This window comes from Python bivittatus, unplaced genomic scaffold, assembly GCF_059951505.1.
Source record: "Python bivittatus isolate LINGU-HERP-01145 unplaced genomic scaffold, Pbiv_v1 ctg000350_np1212, whole genome shotgun sequence".
Lineage (NCBI taxonomy): Eukaryota > Metazoa > Chordata > Lepidosauria > Squamata > Pythonidae > Python > Python bivittatus.
Genome location: NW_028277074.1, coordinates 11,294,076 through 11,315,457, shown reverse-complemented (window position 1 = coordinate 11,315,457; position 21,382 = coordinate 11,294,076). Strand labels below are relative to the sequence as shown.

Sequence of the window (21,382 nt, the reverse complement as noted above, 5' to 3'; positions counted from 1 at the left end):
CAGCTTTAACCCTTTTATGTTATAACTCTTAAGGAATGCTTCTGCCCTTGTTTCTATATCAGCTTCTGAATATTCCCTTCCAGGACATCTCCATGGCTCTCTACAGTTTCCCTGAGATTTTGAGGATTTTAAAACATACTATACAATATATTTTATGTCCTCTTTTTAAACTTATCTGCTTCCTCTTAAAGATGGCAGGATATATTTGTATGTATGTATATTTGTATGTATATTTGTGTGTGTCACATACATGCACACAGCCACATCATTAGCTGTCCACATCAAAATATTTGAGGCAAGAGATTAAAATACTTCTTTTATCTGGCAGTGATGCAGTTCAAAATCCCTTTTTCCTCACTCAGTTATGAAATCGTCAGTGGTGATTTGAAAATAAATTACATTTCAATTCAAATTCAAATATTCAGTTCTGATCCATAACAAAAATTATTTCAGGTTCATAAACAAGTGAAAAATGCTGCCTTAAGAAATAGCAAATATATTTCCCCCCAAACCAAACATTTTATTGCAATTGTTTTACCAGAAATCTGTTGTTAGAGTAGAATTGGTTCAGATCTTCTCATATATATCTTACAGAGAACTAAATGGGCTCTTCCAGGTGACTAACCTTTTCATCTCACAGTCCTTCTCAATATACTGTATTGTGATATCATGGTATGTTCAGAGCCTGAATGTGATTGATTACCTGCTCAACTGGACCTTCGTCCCATATTAGTTAAGAGAATAGTCTCTTGCCAGTTCATACAGAGGCCCCTGGTAGAAGACTTAAAAAAAAAAAAAAAATCTCCACCTTAACTAGCTGAGGCCTAAGTTTGGTTCTAAAAGTGAAAAATATCCAGTTGTTAAGATTTCTGTAACTTTATCTTGTCCTCTCATTAAAAGAAACCCAGAGAGAATAAATTGTTTTCTGCTGAAGAGGGCTGCCAAGACATTTCCAAAGAAGGGTGCGTGGCCTCATTTTGGTCCACTGTCAGAACTACATCTTCAGCTGCAAGACCGTGGTGCTTGATTTTGTTTCATCTCTAACCTAGGCAGTACTGGGATTGCCTATTACTTACTGAGTTAGGTTCAAGGTTTGGTTCTGAAATACAGAGCCTTAAACAGCTTGGGACTACTAGACTTCCTTCTCTGTTAGAAACCTCAAAAATTGCTAAGAATATCTATTCCATCTTAGTGCATATACTGTGATTTACAGCAATCGATCATGAGCAGGGCTCTTCTGTTGATAATTCAAGAGGGATGTGTGTGTCTGTGCGCGCGCACTTGTGTGTGCATGTGTGTGCACCTTCAAGTCAATGTTGACTCCTGGTGAATGCCTGGACAGCTCTCTGCAGTTTTCTTCGCAAGATTTCAGAAGTGGTTTGCCATTTCCTCCTTCCTAGGGCTGAGAGTGACAGGCCCAAGGGCGCCCAACTGGCTTCGTGCCTAAGGCAGGACTAGAACTCATGGTGTCCCAGTTTCTAGATACCTGTTGAAGATATATCTCTTCATCCAGTCCTTCCTTGTGCAAAATTTCTTTTCTGCACTGCCCTTCCCTAAGATACTTTCTCATAAGTTCGTGTTGCAACCATTATGAGTCATTGGACATTTTGGAAGGCCAACTGACTAGCTCATACAAAGATTTCATAAGTCAATAACTGGATGAAGAAAAGATATCTTAAAATATTACTTTTCAGGAACTGGTGATTTTTGTTACTCTTACTGGAGAGTATCCAATATTTGTTCAGCTTTCACCTCAGAAGACTAAATCAGACTCCCCATTCCTGACTCAAAATGAATTAGAATGTACTTTTTACTGCAATCTTGAAATTCTTGATTTCCTGTCTTATTTTCTGTAGGACAATAGCTCATGCAATTTTTAATTTTTAATTATTTTAATGATTTATCTTAATTTTGCTTTTGCTTTTAATTCTATTACATTTTAATACTTCTTTTGAAATCCAGCTTGAGTGTTAAGATAAACAGAAAGGTGAAGTAGAATTTCAATAAAAATAAATAAATATCACACAAATTATATATCAATAATTTTACTCAGGTAGCTACTAAATAAATTAAAGGCTCTGTTAAATATTCTATGATTTGAGATAGAAAATTACTACATCATCTTCAAAGGTAACCATAAAATAGTGCTTTATTATTATGGTCTATATAAACATAACTGAGAATGCTACTATGTAAATGTTTTTCCTTAGCTATTTTTTGAACTCTGATAATAAGGGGAAAAATTCTTTGCTTTCAATGCTAATCAAATATAGCTTTCAGGGGATATATATATATATAATTTTACTTTTATACCCCCATAAGTGTATCAAACATATATTTAAGATATTTACTGTTTACTTTCTTTAACAGTGATTTATCCGGGGCATTAATGGTTTGGATAAAACCATAATTTTTATTCTCTTGGATGTATTGCATCCAAATTAGCATACATTATATTACAATGATGATAATTGGCTGTAAAATTAGGAAATGGCCATGTGAGAGTAAATATATTTTAGACTGCTCTACAAATCTTTCAAAGGTGTCATTTTCCTCCTTAAAAATGGACTCATTCTGCATTACTGTTAAAAACATCTCTCCAACTGATTGCAGTCAGTGTTAAGGAAGATGCTTAAATTACCAATGGCAATAAATGGCAACTTAAAGGATTTAAATCTGTCTAGATAACAGCCACACCTTTTTAAATAAACTGGTGAGTACAGTGTTTAATATGTGTATTTTCCTCTTTGTTCTAGGCACAATCAAATCAATATTCAGCCACCCCAGACTCCAGCTCCCCCATTAGGATATGTCTCTGGAACATTAATATCAGATTTTGAAGCAGATATTCCAGAGGATGAAGATGAAGATGATATTGAAGAAGAGGCTATAGAAATCACAAGGCCATTAAGAGACCTAGAGCATACTTCAGGCTGCAGTATGGACAATCTTGACAGCTCTATGACAGGTAGACAAAGAACACTGACTACAAGCCCTATTTGTGAATGTAGAAAAACGTCATATGCAATGTAAACTTTAAGAGTAGTTGCAAAGTCAAAAACAAGTAAAAAAAAAAAATCCAAGGTAACTCAGTCTGAATTGATAATAAAATTACTGCTGATAGAAACAGACAACATTTAATTTATATATGAATTTCATAACTTCAGAAGGGTTTGGCTCTAGAACAGTCATTTAGGACTTTTGAAACCCAAGCATGCATAGTCTGTGTACATGATTAAAATTACTTTTGATCTAGTTAATTAATGTTTGTAACCAGACTACTTTCCAAGCTATTTAAGAACTAAGACTTGATTATTATGATTTCAAAACTAAATCCAATTGAAGGCATATAATTCTAAGTTTAAAGCATTTATTTAAAAGAGTATCTTATTAGTGTACCTGTATGGTATGTCAATCAATCAAATCTTTATTACGGTCAAAGACCAGCATAGCATGGTATGTCCCTTTGCCTAAATTTTCCTAGAATTTCTGGCATATTTTTTAAACAATAATTCTCCATATTTTTTCCATATATCCCAAGTAAGATTTTGGATTAGAAATATAGTAATATACTGTGATAAGATATCAGATTTTTTTTTTTAAATGACTTTGCTTTTTTCCCTAGTATCTTGAGAAAATAAGCCTTTGCTGCCTTAGCACCCACCCTCTGGAACATTCCCCTTCTGGTGATCGGCTTGGCTCTGACCCTCTGGCCTTTCGCAAAGGCCTAAAAACCTGGTTCTGAGGCCCCAAGCATGTGAAGGTGCCCACTTCCTGGCTATGCTAATGATGGTTGTGGTTTTCTTGGCTGCTTTGTATTTTAATTTTTATTTATGTTTCGGTATTTTTATTTATTTAATACTATTCACCACTTAGCTGACAGGAACCAGAACATGCCCTTCCTGCTGGATCAGATAGGAAGAAGCAACTGGGCAGAAACAGGGAGAGACAGTTGTATATTTCTTTTTTGTACTTGACACCACCTCATTTGTTGAGAAGGGTGGCCATAGAACTATCTATCTATCTATCTATCTATCTATCTATCTATCTATCTATCTATCTATCTGAATGAATGAATGAATGAATGAATGAATGAATGAATGAATGAATGAATGAATGAATGAATGATTATGATCTTGGAACACCTTTTCAAAGGATAAATAAGGGAAGAAAAATTAACCCACTCTTTATGTGTTTCATGCCTAAATTGTGCATGTGTGTGTGCGTGTGTGTGTCCATGAATGCACACCTTCAGGTCAGTTTTTGACTCCTGGCAACTGCCTGGACAAGTCCCTGCAGTTTTCTTGGCAAGGTTTTTCAGAAGTGGTTTGCCATTGACTCCTTCCCAGGGCTGAGAGAGAGTGACTGGCCCAAGGTTACCCAGCTGGCTTTGTGCATTAGGTCACATTGTACCCAACTGGCTCTTTTTGAAATGACCATTAAACAAATAATAAAAAGGAAATGGTATTAAGTGTATGAGTTTTAATTAAAAATATTGAACATGTATTGAACATATTTATGTTTCTAATTTTAATTTTGTCACAGTGCACCCAATTTTGCAGTAGTTACCCTCAGCGGATTATTTAAAGCGCAACCTGATGTACCTCCCAAACAAAACTGGCCATCCTCATTTAAAGATCAGAGATAATCCAAATGCATTTTATTGCTGTATATATTTGCAGGGATGAGGGCAAGTCCTTTAATCTAATGATAGAGATCCTAACTTGCATAGCACAGCTAGCAAAACTGGGCCTTGTATAAGCTGCTGACATACCAGTCAAAATGTGCCCAAACTGACTTGTAATATGTCCTTAGCATTAGCAAGTAATGCTGCATGTGGTATTATAGCTAAAACTGGTAACCTCATCTCCTCTTTCTGTATCTTTCTATAAAACATTAAGAGCCTCAGGTAATCAAAGGCATGATGGGCACTGGAGTCAATATTCATGGGCTGATCTGGTGACGATGCATATAGCAGATTGGGACTTGGAATGTAAGAGAAAATGTACACATGTAAAGAGCACGAATGATAAATGAACTGAAAGAAACAAATACAAAGTTATGTTTTGAAACTAAGATAAGGGTAGTATATAATATACTGTAATCTAATGAAGGTCATCTGATCTTATGCAACGGAGTTGAATACATGCATAGAAGAAGTAGGTTTAAATTAGAATGAGAGTCTGTGTCAGAAAGTATGAATTAATGTCTTCTATTTGTTCTCACTATTCATACATTGGTGATATTTGCATGTTATACACTTTTATGTGACAATTAAAGAACTAAAGATTATTTTTCCTAGTAAGTGTAAATGAATGGGATATAGAGATAAACATTACTAAATTAGGTGACATGAATGGATGGGTAAGAACAAGACTCCAGAATGAGTGAGGATGATGATTTGGGAGTATCTCCTTAAGAAAATGTCTGTTTTGAATATGTGGTTTAAACATGTATAAACACAGCAACCCATCCCACCCGGTCAGGCAGAGAGGGCATGTTGTGGGTCCTGTCAGTGAGAGAATGTCAACTGGCAGGGCCCAGGAGGAGAGCCTTCTCTGCCGTTGCTCCCGCCCTTTGGAACATTCTCCCCCCAGAAGTGCTGCAGGCCCCTACCCTACCAGCCTTCTGGAAAAAATTGAAGATCTGGCTCTACCAGCTTGTGTGGGGGGGATAACAACTTTACCCAATCCTGGGGGTGGCTAGCACCTCAATGATGCTGCCTGAGTGATTGCCAATTATTTTGGATCTTTTAATTTTTTTATTTATTATTGTAACTTTGTAATTTTAGTTGATTTTCATTCTTTTGTAAACTGCCCAGAGTTGTTCAACGAGATGGGTGGTGACAAATTTGATAAATAAATAAATAAATAATCAGGAATGTACAGGTGATACATGAATGTAGATTGAATATAAATATGAATGACAAACATGGGGAAAAATGTTGAATTGGTTTGGTCCTATAGAAAGGATGAAGGAAGGCAGAATTGCAAAACAAAGAATGAAAGAATAATGAAAGGGTTGAGAGAGAGAAGATGACAGAGAAATATGTGATTCAGTTGAATTGATAAGAGGTCTAAAGAACAAAAACCAATATGTGAATTTGCATATGGGCATGAAGAAACAAGGATGGTTTGCAGGAATTGAAAGGCATGGAGTTTATAGTGAACAATGTTGGAATAAATTAGTAGTTAGATTTCCTTTCCTTTTCTCTTCCATCTTTAATTTATTTTGCTAACTCCAGAATGGAATAATGTATTGGTTGACAACTGAGGGAGAAAGGCTTTAAGGAAGGGGGACTGATTGGTTTACTTGGCCTGAACATGGAGAAGACTTAGATGCAAAGAATAACAAGTTGGAACCAGAGACTGGATATTAAGTGTTCAGAGAAAACAGAAGGAATAGGATAGGTATAGTTTTGCAAAAAGACAACGGAGGGAAATAAAACGGTGGAACCACTTAGTGAGAAACATGGCAAGCTCCCCTTCAATTCATATGTTAAAGAAGAGGCTGGACAAGCATCTATTGGGGATACTTTAATTTGGATTCTAGTTAATGGTTTAATTAAATAAATCCAACTCTGTGATTCTTTGAATGCAAGAACAGAGATACCTGGAGAAGCACCTTAACAAGTAAAAAAAAACTTTATAAACAATTGTTTTAATTAATTAAATTATTAATTAAATAATTATTAAATTATTAAATTAATTTTATTTACTTGTTTTTATTTATTTTATTTATTTAGGTCCATAGTAGTGAAAAGGTGTTATCTTGTTAAATAGAACAGAGAAGAAAATTTACAAATTGAAATTAGTTAGACATTTGAGAATAAACATTTGAATTGTTTACTTGATTCAACATATTATTGTGCTTTTACCCATTCAGAAGTTTTAGTTCAAGCATTTCTTAACTGCATAGTAAGAGTAAAAACCAGTTTATACATAGGATTTCCTTAGTTGGACTCTGACATATAATTTTTATTTATTTATTTATTAAAATTTTACTTCATACTTGTTCATAGAGAACAGCCTACATATCTTGAATACTGTCATTCAAACAGTAAGAGCTAAATAGAAGAGTTTCCATTTAATTTAGAAAAGTTTCTAAATTAAAAGATTTAGATTTAAAAGCTTCCATTTAATTTTCCCAAGACAATTTTAATATCAAGGACATGTTCTGAAATGCAGTTAAATCATAATATATCATAGTTTCTATAAATATATATATTACTGTGAAGTCATCTTTGGATGACAAAATGAAATTCTACTGTCATTGCTAAAGAAGCATACTTAGTTGTAGAAAACAGTATAATGTATGTAGCAAATAATAAAATTACAAAATAATATTACAAGAATACAAAATGAAATGTATGATAAGGCTGGGTAATTAGAACTTGATCTAAACTGTATATCAGATAAGTATAAAAAATCTCTAAATTAAAACATCCGTATGGGTGGTAAATGTATATTAAGGTACTTGGTTTTTTTTCCAGAACTCGTTAAGAAACCAAATGAATCAAATATGTATAGGTTTGTCAGTTATTACTGATGAAAACATCATGAGATTTATAAACATTAATCAAGCCGCTTAACCTAATTTATTTCTTTTTGGAATTTCAGTCTTCTACATCTCTGTTACCCTTTATTTTTTCAAATTGCTGAAAGGCACAAAAAGTTCTCCGATTTATTCAAGCTGTTAGCATGTACTTAGAACATTAAGTAGTTGTTCAAACGTTGCAGAGTGGTAAAATATTAGGATAAAATGGCATCTTCCTGTGCTTCCATTACAGTTTAAGCACTAAAATTAATGTATGATCAGTAATTTACATGTCATTTAATGCTAAATCCACCCTTGCAGATGAATCTGTATTCCTACATCCATTAGGCTTGAGTATAATCCAATTTTATAATATGTTCTGTTAATTACTGCCTCAGTTTTTAATGAGATAAAATTTCTTTTAGGTCCCTCCTTTTAGAACACATGTATGAGCAATAAGCATCTTATTTCTACCAATTAAACGAAACTTTATAGAAAATAAATGTACAAAAATAACGATTTCAACATGTATTATTTATTTAAACACTTCCATATTATGATGTTAATAATTTTATGGAAGCAATTATGATATCTCAGTTACTGGGTAGGGACACAGAAATGATGTATCTATCAGTAACACAAATATTGCTATTACTGATTTCATTGGATATTTGTTTATTTATTTAAATGACTTATATGCCCACCCAACTTGCAGTGACAACTCTGAGTGGCTTAAAAACATAAACAAAAGAGCCAACAAACATAAACACACAAAAATACCACATAGCTCAACACAGCACAGGCTGAGCCATGATCATATTAGCATTCCCCAAATCATCCTCGGACTATTTCAGGATGGGCTCATCTCTGCTCCAATGCCCTGGGGAAAAGCCAGGTTTTCGAGGCCTCATAGAAAGTGAAGCAAGGTCAGAGCCATCCAAACCCTTTGTTGCTGTTCCAAAGGACAGTATACAGAGTAGGAAAGATGACTTTGACAGAAATATGCAAAAAACATTACCTAGGCAAAAGAAGCTGAAGCATTTTTTAGGTCCAGAACAAGATAACATTCAGAAGTGGATCAGAGAGATGCCTCCCTAATTCACTGAATTGTAAGAAGAACTAGGATGTATAATACAATCAGACTTACTACATTATAGCCAATCTCAATAAAAATAGCATTAGCCTTCCTGTGGAATTGATTTTCTGGTCTGGTCTGACAGACAAGGACTGGAATGGAGAATTCTGTGACTTAATGGCAATAGGTGAAAAGACGTTTGCTTGCTTGCTTATTTATTTATTTATTTATTTATTGGTTTTATAGGGCTGCCCAACTCAAACAATGTGACTCTGGGCAGTGTACAACAGTCAAACAATGGAAAGAAAGAAAGAAAGAAAGAAAGAAAGAAAGAAAGAAAGAAAGAAAGAAAGAAAGAAAGAAAGAAAGAAAGAAAGAAAGAAAGAAAGAAAGAAAGAAAGAAAGAAAGAAAGACAGACCACACAACATTACAAAAAAAAGCATATAAAATATAAAATGTCAACTAAACATGATAATTAAACAACCAAAAGGGGAATCCACTCAATTTGACTCAAATGCCTGGGAAAAATGGGTGGGTGAGGTCTTAACAACTTTAAAGAGAAGCAAAGTTGGGGCCTGCCATATATCAGGAGAGAGAATTCCAGAGTACAGGGACATCCACCAAAAAGATATGTTTTCCAGGCATGAGATTGCAAAATTTAAAAGAGGCAACCTGGACCATATTTAATATCATTTTCATTCTAGTAAATTATAGCAAGTAGATCCAATGATATGCAGGTAGTCCTAGCTTATCAACTGCCTCATTCAGCGATCATTCAAAATTACAAGAGTGATGAAAAAATCACTTTATGACCAATGTCCGCATTGACGACCTTTGCAGCATCCCTCAGTCATCTGATCACCATTACAGTCAGTATGCATTGTCCTGTGCCTGACCTGTTGTTTTTCTCCCCCCCACCCCTGCCTTGAAGAGCAGAGAGATTGGAGAGGATGAGATTACAAGAAAGTAAGCATGCACACAATGAGGAATACTTCGGGCTGTTTACATAGCGCACTCACGGCTGCCAGCAACAGCACATTGCTTTTGATGTGTATTCCCCATTGTGTGCCTGCTTACTTTCTTGTCACGCCTCCCTCTCCAATGAATATAAATACAATTCCCTTTTTGCTAATTATCCCAGTGTGGGAGTGAGTATTCCAAAGAGCAGGAGAGTTGTTAGGAAGCAAACAAAAGTCGAAGGTGTGAAACTGATTAGTCTTGTCAGTTTCAAATTGGTTATCTCAGTGCCACAGGTTGAGCATTCCAAAGGTCAGGAGAGTGGGAAAAGGGAAAGCACAGTCACAGTCACATGATTTCCTACTTAGTTACTGCTTTGCTTAGCAGTAGAGTTGCTGGTCCCAATTGTGGTCGCTAAATGAGGACTACCTGTAGTTTAAGATGATAATGGTAGTATATTGAATATATATATATACAGTATACACAATATACTATATATATATATTGGGAGGATATATGTGGACAAAGTTTTACAAATTGCCTTGCTAATAACAATAGGACAGATTTCAAACCATAATATATTATTGTATATTTCTTGTCTGCTTTTATAAAACATTAGAGATCCAGTTTTACAAAAAAAGATCAAATAGCAATTATGCCCCAGTCATTTTATAAATATGTCAATCATATTAAATAGAAAAATAGAGAAAAAAATGCAAGCTATATCTATTACAGACTATTAAAATGTACAGGAAAACAGTAATTATTTAAAGTAAACACTTTTTTTTTCTTTTTCTGTAGATATTGACAGGATTTTTATTGAAAGAAATGATATTAACAGATGAAGTATATATTATAAGGGGGTGTATACAGTATTTTTACTTCCATTTATTAAAAAAGTATTCCAAACATTGGCTCTTGTGAAATGCAATTTCCATAAAGTGTAGATTAACTGTGAAGCTTTAGTTAAGAACTTCTAAATAAAAACAGTTTGATTTATTTTATTTTTTTTATAATCTGCGCTCAGTCGTTACCGACTCTGAAGTGACTGCTTGGACGAGTCCTTGCAGTTTTCAAGGCAATTGTTTTGGAAGTGGTTTGCCAGAGCCTCCTTCCTAGAGCAGAGACCAGCTGGTGAGCGCAGGAGGCGGGGTTTCCGTTGCTTTGCGCCCTTTTCGGGCGAGCGCGGTGTCGCGCTTACCGGCAACTGCTCCCGACTCCTTTTGCAAGGCACCGCCAGCATTTTTCCTCCCACCGGAGTGAGAGTACCCATTTATCTACTCACGTGAGTTTTCAAACTGTTGGGTTGACAGGAACTGGGGAGGAAACAGGAGCTCACCCTGTTAACGTGAAGGCTGGACTCGAACCGCTGAAGCGTCAACCATTTCTGGCCGGCAACTTTCAGCGTCATTAAGCCGCTGCGCCACCGCGTCCCCACTTGATTTATTACCTCTCCTAATTTTATCCAAATCACACTGATGAATTGACTTTATGCATTGAATGTAATCAGGTTCGTTCTTATGTACCTTGTACGTGTATACACATTTAACAGAAACCAAGTTGATGTCAGATCAGATCAACAATTTCTATTGAACTGACGTGTATTCATATAGTGTAGTATAGAACAGAACTCTTTTAACTTCAAATTAGTCAAAAACATAATTGGGAAACAAACCTATTTCCTAGCATTTCAGGCATTCTGTGTGTGTATGTGCACAGGTATTCACATACGCACACATTCATTCATAGACATCAGTAAGAATATATATATATATTTATTTATGTTTGAAACCCTTCCATTTAAATAACACTCAGAAATGATTTACATACACCATTGACAAAGAGGAATGAATCACATGAAAATACTGTGATGTGATGTGGCTCCAAAACAACAGTAATTGTGAATTAAAAAACAAAAAATCCCTACACAAAAAACCATTCAGTTTCATAAAACTACTTATCTAATAAAAGGTTTTTCCATACCTGAATTTTCACAACCTCATTCCCTAGTGAAAATAACTTGAGCAAAAATTAATCAAATGTATAAGAGAGGGTATCAAAAGGGAAATAACCCAGTTTATTTTGTATCTTCAGCAATAGTAAATGCAATCAAAAGAAGCAAACAAAACTAAATTATTGTTCTGGTCACATTTTTACATACTGTGTATGGCTGCTTTCAGTTTAATCAGTTTATGTTCTTTCTAAAAGCTGCAAATATGACTTTCTTAAAAGCATAATTCAGGCATCCACAATCTGAAGCACTCACCTCCTAAATATCCTGGTGAAGTCCCAGCATCCTTCAAATTACTCAGACTGGCTTCCCTGTAAGTCATGTATTCAATGCAACTGTCTGTAGACTGAAGGCTTACACACATAGAACTGTACGTGCGCAGGATCTTCTGTATGTGTCAAAAAGCGATGCTATGAAATGAGGATAACCTGGAGCACGGACCTGAGTAGATACTGAATGGGGGAATAGGGCTAATGTCTTGCATTTTAACCAGTGGGATTATTTCTTTAAATGAGCCGGACCTTTTTATATTTCTAAGTCATGAAGTCAAATAAGACACCATTTTTTTAAAACTAGTAGATAGAGCTTTTTATTCATCAGTTTTATATTTTTATTTATAATGTTATGACATAGAAGCCCAAAAGCTAGGGATTTACAACATTTCTTTATAAAAATATGTATTCCTTTAATTTTTAAAAGAGTTTTTTCAAAATATGATATTTTCCAGCTTGCCTTTCCTTTTACGTGGCTTATCTCCCTCTGTCTGTGTCTGGTACAGTCCATTTGGGGGTTGGGGGGAATCATTTGAGCATTTAGCAAACAGAACCAAATTGTCACTAATGAAAGCTCTTATCTGTGCTCAGTTGACTTCACTCTTTGTCTTTGTCCAGCAGCACTCTAGGCATCTCTTGTGGCACTTCATCTGCCAGAGCTGCTTGGTAAACCATGGCATTCTATGAGATCTGCATATGCAGAGAGTCTGCATAGGCACAATTCAGTCCAACACCCCTGTCACCTGCTCATTCCAACCCACAGTGAGGTCATCCACCAAACTACATGCCAGTGGTTTGGGAAAAACCCCAATTTCCCTCTGAAACCATGCTGGGTCCATCAGGAACCTGGGGTGGGTGATCTAAGAGGCTCCAGCTCCCTGCAGTGAGGGAGGCTGCAGAGAACTCTAGAGCCAAAAGGGAGTGATCCATCCATGGCAAAGGGCTGATGTTAACACCTCAAAATCCAGATCATTACACCACTCTCCCGAGGCAAACACCGGATCCAATGTGTGACCCTTTGTGAGTTGGGCCGTGAATAAGTTGATATGATAAAATGTTCCTTTATGTGGCATTTCCAACATTTATTGTTGTATGATTTAAGTATCTTGGCAATTGTTGATGGAGTCATATGTCAATAGAACACTTCATACAAATTTTCCCTCACATTCTAGTTTGGTGTAAAATTTATTTTAGTGAAAATTTGAATCCTTTTTACCATAAAGTTTTATATGTTTTCTGTTTCCATATTATATTTAAGAGGCCATTTGTAAATATGTCCTATAACTGATCTTGAGTCTGAATAAGTATTTCAAATTCTGTCATCTTTCTCAGGATCCCTTCTTCTTTAAGATCAATTTTTTTCCCAATTATTTCCAAATACATTAACCATGGTAGATTTCTTCATTAAACAATTATTGCTGTGTCTTTAATCTATTTCTTGAATGTAGATGTATCATTTGATGGCAATCAGATCTTTCTTACTGAAATTGACTTTGACATATAAAGCATTTGACAGTGATGCTAATGGTGAAATTGTTAATGATTTTAAGGAATCCTAATTTTTAACAGACTTTCTCTTATAATATGTTTCTTCAGATTCTTGTCTTCATTTGTTCCTTTATTCCATAAATATCTATGAAGCCCATTGGCAAAGCCTACTCTTTCTGTAATTAAAATTCTACTACTAGGAAATTTTATCCATTCTGTTATCCATGATAGATAGCTTGCTCTATAATTTAATCTGAGATTGGGAAAAGCTTATCCACTTCTTTCTTTTATGTCTTGCAAAACATTAAATCTTACTCATTTTATTTTTCCCATACCATATAAATCTATTAATTGTTTTTGCCAACCCTGCAATTTTTTTAATCTCGGATTTGAATTGATGCCATTTGAAAGAAGAAGTTTATCTTGGGTAAAACATCCATTTTTATTGTCACCCAAATCCTAGCCAGTAGTTTTCAGCTTTTCCACCTTTCAAGATCTTGTTTATTTCTTTCCATAATTTATTGTAATTGTTTTGAAATACGTCTTTATTGCATCTGTCAAAATATTTCACTGAATCTTTTATTGTCTCACAGCCATCCTTGTCATATCTTTGTAAATCCCCTTTATTCAGTTACTGTCTGAAAATACACAAACATAGAAATGTTTTTCATAAAGATTTGACCATTTCAAGAATGCAAACTATATTCATTGACTTTGACCCATACATATTTCCAACAGTTGGCAACAAGGCAGTTTTCTATGTTTTTACATGAACTGAATGTATACAGAATACAGTTTGGGGATTTTAGTTCCAAATTAAGTATTTTCAATCTACACAATGCTGGTTGAAAATTATTGTTGATGACTTTATGTACTCCAGGGCAATAGTAATAATATATAAACATTGAAATACATTAGATATAAATCTAAATGTGGAGGAGTTTCTAGTGTTCATAGCAGGACACAACGGTTGTCAAAATTAAGACTTTTGATTGTACAATGTACAATATAATTAATTTCAGAAGCCATCTGTATTTTAGTCACAATTAAGGCTCTGAGGCTTGTACAGTATATATTTTAACTGTTAAATTTAAGCACTGAATGTTTATATTTGAAAGTATATGCTTTTTTTATAATTATACAATGCAGAAAATCAAACAAATAAATTCAATTTAAATATGACACATGTAGTGTGTAGGTAGTGTGTAGTGTAAATCTACTACCTGTGCAGACAGAAATACATATTTTAAATATGGAATATTAAAATAAATATGCAATTGTACTTCAAATAAAGGTGTAATTGTCTTTTACCTTACTGACCTTAATTAAGTGTGAAATATGGTTATTAAATATCAAATTTAGAAATAATAAATATGTTACAGAGTTTATTCATGTTTTCTTATTTTGAATTCTGTAATTAGATACACTGGCTTTTAAATTCATAAAAAAAGTAATTTTTAAGAATTCAGAAATCAGCAGCCTTGAGATCTAAAATGGGGAAATAAAATTTAGTTAATGGTTAACTGAATATTAAATTAAGTTTTGAAAGTTGGAGAGAAAATAGAGATTTTAATAGTCCTTTTCACATTTATATAAACAATTAAGCTATTGTATGTGTGCAACTTACTAGCCTCCTACATTTGTTTTTAGGTTCACTTGTAAATGGATGGGGTTCTCTGTCTGATGATGACCATACATTTTCTCATCCTAGATCTAGTATAGTAGGTAGATCCTCAGATAACTTCATCTTTGCCAGTGGCAATTTTGCATAAGCTCTAATTGCAGTAGCATAAAGCTGGGTTTAGGCTGGATGAAACCAGCCTAGCAAGAACAGGTTTAAAAACGCAAAGCTAATGTTTTTTGCTGGATGCTGGACTCTATTCCTTTTCATTTTTTCTTCTGTGTAAATCTCAACATAAGTATGTATGTGTGTATTTATATGCGTGTATACAGAGAGAGAGATAGAGAGCTTACATTTTGGCCTAAATTCAAACAAAACAAAAATCAAACACCAAGAAATAACAAAGCAAAGCACAGATTCTACTGTAGATTCTCTGAGATATACTACTGTTTAATGTTCCTTTAAAGAAACAGCTCATTGCAATTTTTATAAAGTATATGGGATATATGAAAATATTATAAAAGCAGGAGAAAAAATACATTGAAGAATAGAATAGAATAGAATAGAATAGAATAGAATAGAATAGAATAGAATAGAATAGAATAGAATAGAATAGAATAGAATAGAATAGAATAGAATAGAATAGAATGCTTTTCTGCAAGTACATAATGCATTAATAAGAAGTATTGGAAGTGAGGGAAATTCCACATCTGGAAATTGTTTACATCTACATAAAAATAACTTTGCATGCAGATAAAATATTTAAATACAGAGAATATGATTTAGTCTATTCTTCAATAGTTTTGCCCAAAGAATAAAATTACTGCAAAATCTGCTTTTTGTGGTTACTCAGACATTATAACATGTGTTGCATAGTTCTGATTAAAATCCTTGTATTAAGTGTATGTGTTTATTGCACATAAAAGACATTGTGAAAACCATTATGAATAATTGTTGTTTACAAGGTAAAAATAGTATTTTAATAGTAACCTTGCTGTGTTTAACAAACACAAAAGTTTGAAAATTTCTCAGAAAATAAAATGCTGCCTTTGTTACTTTGCTGGTAGCCTATCATAAAGCAAACATTGTAAATGAAGACATTTTAAGAATGTATTCATTTTCATTTTTTTCTTTTCTTCTTTTTCTTCTTTCTTTTTCTTTTTTTAGGCAAACCACATTCTGCTTCTCAGAAGCTTCGCCCAACTAGCCCATTTACTACTGACACTAATACCAGTACAATCCAGAATCAGAGTCAAAGGCCTAGGCCTAACCCTACCAAAAAACAGCCCTCCTTGCCTCATCGTAGGGAAGGCATGTCAGATGGTAAGTTCCCTGGTTTGAAATTATTTCAATAGCATGTCAAGATTAAATCCACTATTTTTGTTATAAATGTTTGCTAAAATACAGTTAATAATCTAATTGGACACTTGCATCTTTAATAAATATCAGAAATGTACAAATTATGTCTGGGCTTGGTATCCAAGGATTTGTTTCTATGAACTGCTTGTGAACTTTAGTCAGAAAAAGAATCAATGCAACAATATTCAGGCACTAGATAGAACAGTTATTTATTCATGTATTCATTTAAAACTTAAGCCAACTGAGAAGCTAAGCTTTAAGTCAATTGTTTTTCTCTTTTGTTCTCTCTAACACACAAATACTCTAAATATGTTCTGCATGGATTCATATCTGGCCACATAAAGCTTATCTGGCCAGTGAAAGCTTATCTTAATACCCTGTTTAATGCATTTTATTCTGTACATGAAGAAATTATATCATTTTGTCAGGTTTTTAGCAGGCATTTGCATCTTTAAAAAATCATTTTTCTGTGGCATGAGTTCCCAGGTAAATGTATTTCCTCACAGCACAAAGTTACAGACTAAAGTTTGCAAACAGAAAAAAAATCAGATGCCAATGTTCAGTCTCCAGCCTTGTTTTAAACTGGAATATCTGAGTAGCACTGATAACTGAAAAAGCATTCTCTTACAGCAGGGATGAACATGCAGCTTTTTTGAAGCAATCCTTTTGTGGCCCCCACCACCTCAAGAACTTCCAGACCATTCTTGGTATGGGTGGGGCAATATTTTTGGCTCTTTTTGTGTTTTTGGAGGATGTGAGTGATATAAGCCATTTCTCCCTAAAAAACAAAACAAAACTTATTAATCTTGAAAATTAAGGGTTATTTTGGGTAGATTAAAGGGCAAAATGGATAGCTTTTGCTCTTAAATCTGTGGAAATCATCCTAAACCTGATAAAAATACATTCTACTACTCAGTGCCCCAGTTTCAGTGTCAGAGTATCATCAGCCATTCTGGCCACACAAAAAATTGTCCTCCCATGGCCTACAGAATGATTCGTTAATCTTTCTGTAGCTACACATCTTCAAATATGAACTAGTCTTCACAATCAATAGAAAATAATATTTACTGCTATTGTCATTTACTCATCAAAGCAGAAAGAGCCTTCACCCTGATGAATGGTGTTTGGAGTCCTAATTTACAGGGTATATGACTGTTTCACAAATACAAGTAATCAGCAAAATTCCTTTTATACAAAAGCAGAGAAAATACAACATATCACACAGTGGTATATTCACTGAACTGAGCACAACAATGGAACAATTAAGCCCAACATCTTCTGTCCCATTAAGATTTACTCAAAATGTGGGCTAAAAGGAAGAAGGAAATACTTTGTGTCTTGCAAAAGTAAGCATCTAATACAATTGTGTATGTGTCTGAGAGAGACTTTAGCCACTTATCATACAGTATTTTGCATTAAAGTTTGCATGTATTTTTCAAGAATCTAGGAGGTACTTGGTGCATAATTACCAGCTTTCTGCAAAGTAGCCATACATATATATATCTTGGGTGGACCTAAACCTTCCAAAGCCTCCTAATCACTTGCACACACACACACTTCTCTGCTTCTCAATAAGTTAGCCAAATCCTTTCTATATTAAATTATTGATTAAATATAGTCGATTGCTTTTATATCAGTTTTTTTTCTTTGTCCTGTCATTCATACTGGTGGATGAAAAAAGTTTCAGCAGTTTTTATTTGTCTTGACACATGTAATGGTAGAGGATATATATCTTTGAGCAAATAGGTGCTACTATAATGATATCTGCCTTTGTCCAAAGTTAAATCAGAAAAGAGCTGATAGTGGAAAGTCAAGTCCCTTTGTAGAGTAACTAGCATTTCTAGCATATGCTCACACTCATTGTTGTCACTTTATATGTTAACTAGCTTCTAGGATCAGTTATTTCTGTACAACAGTACTTAAGAAGTTCTAATAGATTATGTATGGGTATAAATGATTTCAAGTACATACTTTCGCTACTAATTCTACGAACTATTTTTTGTAGACAGGCTATATAGTGCAAATGTTGTTCTTGAGAAAAGGTTTTCATTGATAGCTTCAAAGACTAAAAGGCTGCAACCTAAATTAGAAAATGTTAACTTAAAGAAGTTCATGGAGTGAGAGTTCTGTCTGCCCCAACTACCACCAACAGCTGCATTTATCCCTTGGTTGACTACCTTGAATAGAATGAAGACAGGAAGAAAGGAGGCAGAAAGGGGAGAATGACTCTTTCAGTGAATGTTCAGACAGTTACTCTGAGTGCAGAGATTCCTTACTGAGAACACTACTATAAAAGATCCATCTATAAAAACAGATCTATTTGTTTTTATTTTTAAAGAAAAGGCTCCTCTGTTGAATATTGGGTCCTCCTGACTATGTGGATATCTTGGTAACAATTACAGAGGTGGTCTTCCACTGGTTTCTTCTGGGATTTTTTTTTCTTTTGAGGGGAGGGTGGGCTTCCCATTCTACCCTGCAGCTCTGAGATTTCTTGGAGGTCTGCCATCCAGGGTGATTCTGCTTAGCTTTATCAAAATCAGCTAAATTTGGCTAGGTGCTGCCACCTGCTGTGACATCTACATGGAATGAACTCTAATAAATGTAATTGGGCATTTTCCCCCTTTCATTTGTTTTATTGTATTATAAAACTTAAGTAATACATGTATTATTTGGATATAGTGGTATTTATACAGTATTGATTAGAGATTATTAACACTCTAATGTTTAGATAACTTAAACCTTTAAAGATAAAGAAAAAGATGTTTGAATCAATATTAACTATGATTTCTAAAATGTTGATGTTGATAAGCATAAGGTGGTTTAAATTTTACATCTAAAACTAAATGTGGTATTAATTAACAATTGCAAATTACATCAAAGTATTTGTTATACAATAAAGATTTATGTCTTAAGCTTAATACTTAATACTAAGGCCTCTATTGTATTGTTAATTCTTTTGTTTATGCATGTTAAAGAAACAGAAGGAATAGACAAAACAAAATAAACAACAACGACGAAGAAAAAAAAATTAAAAAAAATAAAAAATAAAAAGCTATTTGGTTTCTAACTTCCCTCTTTTTGTGCCTCTGCCAGTTTGGAGTGTTTATAAGAAATTAGGTCCCCTTAAAAGTCATACTGTAAGTGTTTATATTTGCCATGCTGCCTTATTATATATTGCACATGCTTGGATTTGGTTAAACTTCTGTTGTGTATATATACTGTTAATGTTGCCATTGATGCATATTCTTCAAGTTTAAGTTCCCAATCAGATGTCACTGAAATTGTATATTTCTTCCAATGTTGAGCAAAATTTATTCTAGCTGCCATGAGCAAGTATCTCAGTAAATTATTACTTTTGTTTTGATATACAGTGGTACCTTGGTTCACGAACTTAATTCGTTCCACGATTCTGGTTGCGAACCGAATTGGTCACGAACCGAATCAAATTTCCCCATAAGGTTCAATGTAAATAAGGTTAATCCGTTCTGACCCCTACAAATGTGGTCACCAACTGATTTTGGTCACCAACCAAATCAAATTTGCCCATAAGGTTCAGTGTAAATAAGGTTAATCTGTTCTGAACCATGTTTTTTTTTAACCACAAAAATATGAAACAAAGTACAGTACAGTACAGTATGAAGAGAGAGAACACTAACCTTGCTTGAGGCGACTTCTGGCATGGAGGACAGGAAGGCGGGTGGGGAGGCGGTTATTGTTTGGAGGGAGAGTCCCCCTCCAAAAGGACATCATCCGGGAGATCTCCTTCAGGGGTTTCCTCTCTTCTTTGTCTCTTAGCTTGCAGGCTGAGTTTTGGTGAAAAATCTGTCTAATGTCAATTGTTTTTTCCTGCGCTGCATAACCCTCTGGAAATGAAAGACCAGTAGTGGCTTAATCTTCAGCTCGGCGCTTGCATTCACACATAGCAAAAGGGTCAGTCTGTCCTTCATGGGCTTGTGCCCCGGCAGTGCCTTTTCCTCCTGCGTGATATAGGTTCTGTTTGGCATCTTCTTCCAGAAGAGCCCTGTTTCATCACAGTTGAACAGTTGTTGAGCAACGTATCCTTCTGCCTTCATGAATTCCGCGAATTCTTTCTTGTAGGCTTCTGCAGCGGCCTTGTCAGGACTGGAAGCCTCACCATGTCTTGTCACACTGTGGATGCCACTTCTCTTGTGGAATTTATCAAAACAGCCTCTACTGGCTTTAAATTCTTCACTTATTGCGCTTGTAGAGGGTTTTTTTTGCAGTAAATCACTGTGCAATTTCCTGGCTTTTTCACAGATCATAGCTTCACTAATGCTATCACCTGCCAGCTGTTTCTCATTCAACCACACTAACAAAAGTTTTTCCACCTCTTCCAGCACTTGTGTCCTCTGCATGGTTAACATTGTTACTCCTTTTACCACATCAACTCCTTTTATGGCATCTTTATTCTTCAAAATAGTCGAGATTGTCGACTTCGCCATCTTGTACTCCGAGGCCAGATCAGTCACACGAATACCACGCTCATGCTTTTCTACAATTTCCTTCTTCAGTTCAATGGTTATTTTCTTCAGAACCTTATTCTTTCCATTCTTGCTCTGCACTTTCTTTTTACCACCATGCTTGCTCTGCACTTTCTTTGGAGCCATGCTAAAAAGCACACCAAAAAGCTTCACAGCCAGTGTCTGTCTGCGACCGCGATCTTGCCTACAGGAAGCCACGACCACGTGTCACAGCAGGGAAAATGGCCGTGGGTCGTGTTCATCACCCGCTGCGGAGTTCGCGAAAGGAAGCAAAATTTTGCGAATGCTGCTGTTCGTGAATCGAATTGTTCGTGAACAGAAGCGTTCGTGAACTGAAGTATTACTGTATTCTGGGATTATGCCTAATAAAAAAAGTTGTGGTTTCAGTTGTGAACAAAATTCTGAAATCTAAATGAAGTTGTATTAGAAAAGATTCAAGCCATGACCATTTGGAAAGTGTGATAAAACAGAAACGAAGGGGCTGGGTAGAAGCAAGGAGACCCAGCTGTAGTCTTCTCTCAGGCATAGAAGCAAGCTGAGTGACCTTCACCTGGTCACTC

General features: G+C 34.9%; 1 protein-coding gene across 9 annotated transcripts in view; it reads left to right on the top strand.

The window, feature by feature from the left end:
- Positions 1–21,382, top strand: part of ROBO2 (roundabout guidance receptor 2) — a 599,875-nt gene that overhangs the window by 563,335 nt on the left and 15,158 nt on the right. For all 9 annotated transcript variants that reach the window (XM_088144588.1, XM_088144583.1, XM_088144586.1 and 6 more), the window contains 2 exons: positions 2,757–2,968; positions 16,129–16,284. In XM_088144588.1, the coding sequence (XP_088000714.1) occupies positions 2,757–2,968; positions 16,129–16,284 (368 nt within the window). The remainder of the gene's footprint in view (positions 1–2,756; positions 2,969–16,128; positions 16,285–21,382) is intronic.